Raw genomic sequence first — 9700 nt, forward strand, 5'->3', positions numbered from 1 at the left:
GAAAAATTATACAAATCAAACACTATAATTTACAATTTTCAGGAAAATAATTTCCCATCAATTCAATTTCCTGAAATTCATTTTCTTTCCACCCAAATTTTACATTTGTAATCAAACGGACCCTTAGATTTTCATTTATCCTTAAATTGTCGAAAAATGAAAAAAAGTTATCTAGGAATTGGCCTGCACCGATCACTCGAAAAATTTACTTTCTAATTAAATTATATTAATTACCTACTCAATTCCAACAGAATCTGCCTTTACTACTCCATATAATAACTTCGTCCTCTCCCCCTTCTTTTGTACTTCCTGTTAGTAACGCCCCTGTACCCCCATCAAAAAATTCACCAAAAAAGCCACAAAAAGCACTCCTTTATTCTCGTTCATTGATCTGAATCCAGCACAAAACTGCAGTTACAATGGGGAAAGGAGGAGTGTTGAGCGAAGGAGTTTTGAAGAAGATCGTGCTGTCATATACTTACGTAGCTATATGGATCTTCCTTTCGTTTACGGTGATTGTCTACAACAAGTATATTCTGGATCGGAAGATGTACAATTGGCCATACCCGATTTCTCTAACCATGATTCATATGAGTTTTTGTTCGTCCTTGGCTTATCTTCTTGTTCGGGTGTTTAAGGTTGTTGAGCCTGTGACTATGTCTTGGGATTTGTATATGAAATCCGTGGTGCCCATCGGGCTGCTTTATTCTCTGTCGCTTTGGCTTTCGAATTCGGCTTATATTTATCTCTCCGTGTCATTTATTCAAATGCTTAAGGCACTTATGCCGGTGGCGGTTTATTCGATTGGTGTGATTTTCAAGAAAGAGACTTTCAGATCGGACACGATGACGAATATGATTTCGATCTCAATCGGGGTTGGCGTGGCTGCTTATGGAGAGGCTAAATTTGACACATGGGGAGTGATTCTTCAATTGGGTGCTTTGGCTTTTGAGGCTACAAGGCTTGTTTTGATCCAGATCTTGCTAACTTCAAAGGGAATTACTCTTAATCCTATTACATCTCTCTATTATGTTGCTCCCTGCTGCTTGGTTTTTTTGTTTTTCCCTTGGATTTTCGTTGAGTTTCCTCTCTTGAAGGAGACCTCCAGCTTCCATTTTGATTTTCTGATTTTTGGGACCAATTCTTTCTGCGCATTTGCGCTGAATCTCGCGGTTTTCTTGCTCGTTGGAAAGACCTCTGCGTTGACTATGAATGTTGCTGGTGTGGTTAAAGATTGGCTCTTGATCGCATTTTCCTGGTCTGTGATTAAGGACACTGTTACTCCAATCAATCTGTTCGGGTATGCATTGGCTTTCTTGGGGGTGGTATATTATAATCACTCGAAGTTGCAGGCGCTCAAGGCCAAGGATGAGCAAAACAAAGCTCAGCAGGCTGACGAGGAATCTGGAAAATTGTTGGCAGAAAAAGAAGAGAATAATGGCACAAGTAAAAATGATTCACAGAATTGATTTCTTAATCTGCTATATGATGCTGTCTTGACAGGATTAGATGGCTGAGCTAAAGATGAAAATGAAGATTAGATTATAGATTTCAAGGATCGATGAATGGATTAGGTTCTGTTTCGGTATGTGATCTTAGGAATTTCTTCGGTATCGTAGCTATTTCTCTTGCTAATTTATGGTTCATTAAGTTTATTAGTCCTCATCACTTTGTATTACATACTGGGATTTTATGGTTTCTCATATTGCCGAAATATGTATGTGAGTTGAGAATGGCTTGAGGCTCATTGTCTTGAACTCTTTTCTAATATAATTTTATTTATTTTCCAACATTTGTTCACGTATATATTGTTGAAAATCTGATAAGCTTTTTCGTTTGTGATTTTCTTTGGTTCTTATTTTCTTGCATATTGAAGCTGGTTGTTGATGTTGATTTTAGAAGTTGCAGATTATGATCGCCATTCATTGTAAAAGGGCTTGTGATTATATGATTCCTTCGAACTGCTATAATTTGTGCAATTGGATTGATCTGATTGTTAATTTGCCTAATATTGCTCATAATGGGAACCGTCGATCCTTAACTAGAGGTGTAACTTTCGTGGTACTAGCATTACTCACCATGTGCTGGCTTCTGTTCTACGTTCAAGTCATGAAAATATTTCATCACAGAAGCCCATCTGGGCTGAATAGGCGTGGGTTGGTACAGTTAGCCTTCTACTTTGCACCCCTATCCAAGATCGATGGGCACTTCATGATGGTTTCTGCATACTTTAGTTTCTTCCTTAGCACTGTTCAGTGTTTAGTCACCTTACCAGAACATTAATGTGAACATAGTAAAATAAGTCAGCCGTGATGACAAAGGATTTGATTTCGTAACATAGGTTTGTAAAACTGATCATAATTGAAACTTAACTCGCATGGTTTGTTTAATATTTCCTTCATTTTGCCAGTAGTGAAACGTGATGAGCTTAGCTACGAGGGACTAATTTAAAACATGCATTAATCTCAAGTAAGGCTTTTAGCTAGCTTTCTTTTGTTTTGTAGAGGCAACCTCTTAATCGAACTATCGGTTCAGATTTATTGCCTAGCACTTTTGATTTTAGTTTTTTAGGAGTGTGATTGAAAATGATCTCAATCCTTACACATCAAATGTAAATCTTTTCAGAGAGTGATATGTACTTAAAATGAGGTTCAAAATTGATATCATACTTGCTCTACGATGTGATGTGATGCTTATTTAATAGGATGAGTTGGGAAGTGAAATAGGATATTGAAGATGAGAAAATAGACATATTGCCTACATGTGGTGAGTTGAGAGTGACTCGAGGCTCATTGTCGCTAACTCTGTCCTGATTTGATGTTTTGTCTTCTAAGTTTATTCGGTATAAAGATGTCGTAATTATTTTCCAACTTTTGTTCACTTATATATTGTTGAAAATCTGATGAGTGTTTTTTGGTTGTGATTTTCTTTGGTTCTTATTTTCTTGCATATTGAAGCTGGTAGTAGATATTGATTTTTGATGTCGCAGATTATGATCTCCATTTATATATTGTCAAAAGGCTTGTGATTATACGATTCATTCGAACTGCTATAATCTGTGCAACCGGGGATTGATCTGATTGTTAATCTGCCTAATAGTTAAAAAACATGAGAATGAGGTGATTGCTATAATAGGAACCCTCAATCCTTAACTAGAGGTGTAGCTTACGTCGTATAAGCATTACTCACCATGTGCTGGCTTGTGTTCTGCGTTCGAGTCATGAAAATATTTCACCGCAAAAGTCCATCTGGTCTGAAAAGGCGTCGGTTGGTTTGCACCTCTATCCAAAATCGACTGGAACTTTATGAAATCCCTTCGCATTATTGGTTTCAGCATACTTTAGTTTCTTCCTTAGCACTGTTCAGTGTTTGGTCACCTTACTGTGAACATAGTAAATAAGCCAGCCATGATGGAAAAGTATTTTTCTAAACATAGGTTTGTGAAACTGATCATAATTGAAGCTCAACTAGCATGGTTCTTTTAATATTTCCTTAATTTGTCGATAGTTAGCTGTGATGAGCTTAGCTATGAGGAACATTAACGATGTATAATTTAAAGAATTATGATACAAGTACATGGAGTTTGACATTAAGTTTTACATTGTACCACGTGGCGACATCCCATTTGACAGTTCTTGAAAAATACACACTTTCCTGCCAATTCCATTTTTTTAAAACATTTGAAAACAATAAAGTGTCAAACTCCATGTCAAGAAAAGAATGTACAAAAAGCCTTATTCTAATTTAAAACACATATTAATCTCAAATCAGGCTTTAGCTAGCTTCTTTTGTTTTTTTAAGAGGCAACCTCTTAATTGAACTCTCCAATAGATATATTGCCGTGCACCTTTGATTTTAGTTTTTATGAGTGTAATTGAAAATGAGCTCAATCCTTACACATCAAAGTAAGTCTTTTCAGAGAGTGATATACACTTAAAATGAGGCTCAAAATCGATATCATACTTGCTCTGCGATGTGATGTGATGCTTATTTAATAGGATGAGATGGGAAGTAAAGGAGGATATTGAAGAAAATAGACATATTGCCCAAATATGTAGGTGAGTTGAGAGTGGCTTGAGGCTCACTGTCACTAACTCTTCCTCGATTTGATGTTTTTGTCTCCTAGGATTTGTTTATTTGGTATAAAGATATCGTAAATGTGCCTATCGTGTCTAGCCACCCTTCTCCCCATGGATGTTTGGACTCGGGTTGGCCCTTCATCACGCACTCCACCTACATCCCTGTATAATGTTATTTGTAATCATGATAACGAATCATCATGTTTAGGTAGCATCGAATGATGGTCAAATAACACGGTTCTTTGTCCTACAATTAATTGGACATAATATTTAATGTCACCATGTTGCTTCATAGGACGATGATCCACATAGTACGGAAGGTCTGTACTAATTGTTGAATTATAAGCTCAAGTAAAGAAGTTCACAAGCTCAAATATCAATTAAAAAAGAAAAGCCTTAGATTAAAGTCCAATAGCCCTTTTCCATTGAATATCTATGACTCAAGTACGTGTAAAATGACATTTTGGTTTGCTTAAGTATATATTCATCCTTTACATTTTTCTTCTAAAGAGAATATTAATTTGTAATTCAATAAAAATATACAACATTTTAGACAATTCTGTAGAAAATATAGAGTCCTAAATTACATACAGTATAAAAGTTATACTCACTTATTAGCAATTTCCAAAATGCTATGTATTACTGACTTATATAACCTCACAACATTAATACTCAAAATCATATTTGGTAGGCAATAAATGAATAATATAATAAAATATTGGTTGCTATATAATTATGTGATAATAGTTGATAATTATTTAGTCTTATCAGATTTTTAGAAATGTCCTAAAAGTTTATTATATTCAAATTGTAACTCTCATTTTTGAATTCTATAAATACAGGGTCTTGATTATCAATAAAATATACACTTGAGTTTTGAGTCTGTATTTTCTCTCTTATATTTCTCTCTTGTTCATTTAGGTTTATTACATGTTATTAGTATGAAGAAGCTCACACAAAATAGAGAGAAAATTTGAGATCAACAGTGCATAAATTCGCATGAACTGGACAGCCTACGTAGTTGTCATCAAAACGATGATATCTTAGCATGCCATGGTCCGATCATCATGCAAATTGAGCATGGCTCTCACAACTCTTTGTTCTTCAAATCAAATGGTTATGATTAAAATTCAGCAATCTATTCGTGATAAATCTGTACATAAATATATTAGTTTTACATATTAAATTGATATATTTAATTTGTTGTTGCTCCCGAAGAAATACAATGATATACCATTCTGAAAGAATATTATTTGTCCCTGGAGAGCGTGACATTAATTTCACTATTACAAAAGAATATTGACTAATTGTTCTAGAAGAAACATAATTTAGTATTAGATTAATATATAACAAGATAATTAGTTGTTATGTAACAAAACACAATCAGGCTTTTAAATATTACAAAAGAATATTGCAGATTATTTGAATCAATTTATAAAAATTAATATTCTAAAAAAAATATTGTATTGCTGTGAAAGAATTACAATTTTATAATTTATTATGCGGTTATTTTAGAAAAATCACACAATTATACACTTCAATGTAAATATGGTATTAATCATGAAAATTGTAACTTTAATTAAATTATTTCTAAAGAAGCAAAAGTTGATTTACATCAAAATTCAAGAAAAATGTTCTTTTTATACTCTTGAAAAGTCAATGATGCATTATGTGTAAGACTAATTTTTTATTATAGATAGTAATTATTATATACTATATTGAAAAGAAACATACAAAGTTTATAAAATGTGTGTCAAGATTGATACTATAGATGTATTAATACAATTGAAACAAATAATATATTGAACCAAAAGTTCAATAGCTCTAATATTTTATTGTTTGACATCTACAATTAGATCATCAATGGATCAATAATGACGCAAACAAGAATTCAAATGACCATTTAATGAAGAATTTGGAGATTTTTAAATCCAATGAATTCACATATAATGCTTGTTCTTCGTATCATAAATTGGTCATTGACCATAACTAATTAATGTTGAGATTAAATTCTAATAATCTTGAAAATTATACAGGATGATATATGGGGTCCCATCATCTTTCATGTTGATCATCTAAATATTATTTGTATATAATAAATATGATACATCTACTAAATGGTTGAATAGTATTGCATCTACGAGTTTGCAAAATTATTGCTCAAATTTTAAATAATGGGTACAAGTTTTCAATTTTACAATCAAGAGGTGTGCATTTTTAATGTTAGTTAATCTAAATTTCAACATTTTTAATAAGTCCAAGTTTGGAGGCCATTATTTGGGAAAAATAATTTGAATAGTGAATTTTTGGAGAATGTGTATTTAAAAAACAAGAAATTTTTTTTAATTTACATGCAAAATTTTTTATTGTATGGATGCATGCTTGAAAATAAGTATATAGAAAAAGGAATTTGAAAAAAGTCCATCAAATAGGACTAATTATTAGTTGGGATGACATAAATGGACGCAATAATTTGTTAAGCGTCTTCAATTTATTTCTAAATTATTGCATTGATAACAAAGAGCTTCCCCAATTTGTTTAGGGAATGTTATTAATATTAATATTATGCCAACATCAAAGTTTTTTTTTCCCACTATGCCCTTGTTTGGGCTTCATTTTTTAATGAAAATTTGAGAGAAAATGAGTTTTAGAATGGTGACATTTTGGAAAATATGTGATTAAAAAATAAGGAAAAATTAACGATTTACGTGTAATATTATTTTATGGAAGAATGTATGGTTGGAAATTAATTTTTGGAAAAATGGGGGCCAACCATAAGCTATATTGACTTATCGACAGAACCTAATTTTTCCATTCAATTATTTTGATAGTGCAATATATATACAATTGATCCACCACAATGTATTGAGATGAAAATTAAATAATGTTGAAAATAAATGCATAGTTTCAACCATTATACAATATCTCAAGCCCTAATGAGTAATATTTATAACACGATTTGTTGATTGTCAATTTGACTAAACAATTTATTAGGAGAAATTATATATGCAGTACATCATTATATTATTTTAAATCCCCATGAAAGAAAATTTCAACCATAAGTTCGAAACACAATTCATTTAGATGTATTTATCACTCAAAGAGATTATACATTTTGTTTGAGCCCCATTTTTCTAGAAAAATGCATTTTGAAGTAGTCTTATGATGGAGAATATGTGGTTGAAAAATAAGAAAAAAATTTGAGTTTGCTTATAATATTATTTTATTAAAGAATATGTGGTTGAAATAATATCAAATCATTGACGGAAATGTATTATGATGACAAAATGGGGGCTCAAACAAGGGTATAATATCTTATACATCGACTTTAAATGTTCCAACTCGAATTGACAACTTGGGAGGACAATTCATTCATATTATATCTTATAAAAATATGACACGCCTAAAGCGTGATTTGGTTAAATTCTAAGATAAAATTCTCTAAGGGAAATGGAGCAAATAAAGAAAATTGTCTCATTTAGATGGTATATGTAACGCCCCGTACTCTAGTAATATGGAGGGTTACTAACATGAGTCCTTTAGGGTTTACTCTCCCACTTAAAACTTCTAATTTACTTGTTTCTTTAAAACAAACAGCTAGCTGTAAACATTTTTCTCCATTTAAGCTGCGAGTTACTAAAATATTTTCAATCAAGCAAATCTTGACGAAACTGTACGAAATTTTACCGGATCATTATAAGCCCATAAAAGTACAACATATAAAAATTTGGAATCTAGACAACATCGTTTGAAGTACCAAATTAAAGGTAAACAATAGCAATTGCAATTATTTTGGAGAGTTATGTTACAAGTATAGAGTTTTTGCACAAGAATTTTTTCACAGACATAGGTGTTGAAATATCATTCAAAAATGGAAAAAAAAAAAACATAAAACATGTACAGAAATTTTTCATTTTAAAATGGGTAATTGGCACAAAAAGCCCCCACCTTTAAGATTTATTGTGGAAAACGTCCCCACCTTTTATTTTTTGACTTTTTTTTCCTTATTTTCACATTTCTTTGCGAAAAACGTCATTTTTACCATTTTTTAATATAAAATAATCAAAATACTCTCCTATTTAAATAAAACCCAAAAATAAAGAAAAAATTAAAAAATAAATTACAATTTACTCCTAAATGTTTTAAAAAGTACAAGTGAGTCCAAATAATTATTAAAAGGTCTAATAGCACAAAATGTTTCTACGTTTGGTCTATATTGTGAAAAACATCCTTACGTTTCAAATTGGTGAAATGAATGTTTTCCGTAATAAAACGTGGAAATAGGGATGAAAACGCAAAAAATGAAAAGTTGTGACGTTTTTCTGCAAGAAGTGTCAAACTTAGGGATGTTTTTTGCTATTGGCCTTATTAAATTATTAAAAATAATAAAAAAACTCTATCTCTCTCTCTTCTCTTCTTCTCCAAATGGGTCAACCACCTTAGAAGCCAAAAAACTCTTACAAACCACCATCCAAACTGCTGGACTACCATACCACCAAAAAGTCCTCGCTTCCTTCTACACGTACCACTCAACATCCAATCTTGAAACTTTCATGTCAATAAATTTGTTAGGAACTGCAAGCCAAAATACCCAACCCACGAATGTAAATACTGGCGGCATCACCTATTTCGGAGAGATCCATGTCATTTCCAACACACCAATCGACTATACTCACTAGAGCGCCTCTCTTCAAAATCTTAAAATATCAATCAGATGGTTCAGCGGGGTGGAGGTTCGACGGTTTGGGCAATGATTAGTTGAAGTTTTTTCACTTCTAATATGACAGTTCCATTTGGAGAAAAAGAGAAGAGAGAGATAGTTTTTTTTTAATTATTTTTAATATTTTAATAAGACCTAATAGTAAAAAAGTCCCTACATTTGGCATTCTTGCGGAAAATGTCCCTACGTTTCATTTTTTTTTTTTTACGTTTTCATTTATATTTTTACGTTTCATTGCGGAAAACGCCCCTTTCACCAATTTGTAACATAGGGACTTTTTCACACTAAAGACCAAACATATAGACGTTTTGTGCTCTTAAACCTTTTAATAATTATTTGGACGTACTAGCACTTTTTTAAACATTTAGGAGTAATATCGTAATTATTCTTCATTTTGAGTTTTATTTAAATGGGAGAGTATTTTAGTCATTTTATATTAAAAAATGGTGAAAATGACGATTTTTGCAAATAAATGTGGAAATAAGGGTAAAAATATTAAAAAATAAAAGATGAGGACATTTTTCACAATAAATCTTAAATATAGAGACGTTATGTGCCAATAATCCTTTTAAAATCTTATATGAATTCTGTTCATGTACTCCGAAAATATTCTATTTTGGAAGGAGCCTGCCATAGGGGATAATTTTGAGAATGGCTGGGGAATTGTCCCACTTTTCCACAATAGCCTAATTTGTTAAAAGTACTACTTTACTCTTATTAAGGTTATTTATGAGATATATCCCTTATCTTTTAAGGTCTTATCAATCAGGTCATATATCTATATTTTTCAACCTTTCTAACACTTTTAAGTATTCTCCATATATTGAAAGTTCTTCAAAAATTATAGGTTGTCCTTTTTTAGTTATATATCCTTTAAATAATCCTTCTGAGATTTCTTCTT

General features: G+C 31.8%; 1 protein-coding gene across 1 annotated transcript; it reads left to right on the forward strand.

Annotated features, from left to right (window-relative positions):
• The first annotated feature begins 252 nt into the window (after positions 1-252).
• On the forward strand, positions 253-1800 carry LOC111410880 (probable sugar phosphate/phosphate translocator At4g32390). Its single transcript, XM_023041473.1, has one exon. It carries the CDS (start codon positions 420-422, stop codon positions 1467-1469), a length of 1050 nt encoding a protein of 349 aa, XP_022897241.1. The 5' UTR covers positions 253-419; the 3' UTR covers positions 1470-1800.
• The last annotated feature ends 7900 nt before the right edge of the window (positions 1801-9700 follow it).

The sequence above is a fragment of the Olea europaea genome, chromosome 2 (genome assembly GCF_002742605.1).
Source record: "Olea europaea var. sylvestris chromosome 2, O_europaea_v1, whole genome shotgun sequence".
Classification (NCBI taxonomy): Eukaryota; Viridiplantae; Streptophyta; class Magnoliopsida; order Lamiales; family Oleaceae; genus Olea; species Olea europaea.

What these genes read in the sequence shown, in the direction of transcription:
- LOC111410880 (XM_023041473.1), top strand. Translation starts at nt 420, where the DNA reads ATGGGGAAAGGAGGAGTGTTGAGCGAAGGAGTTTTGAAGAAGATCGTG.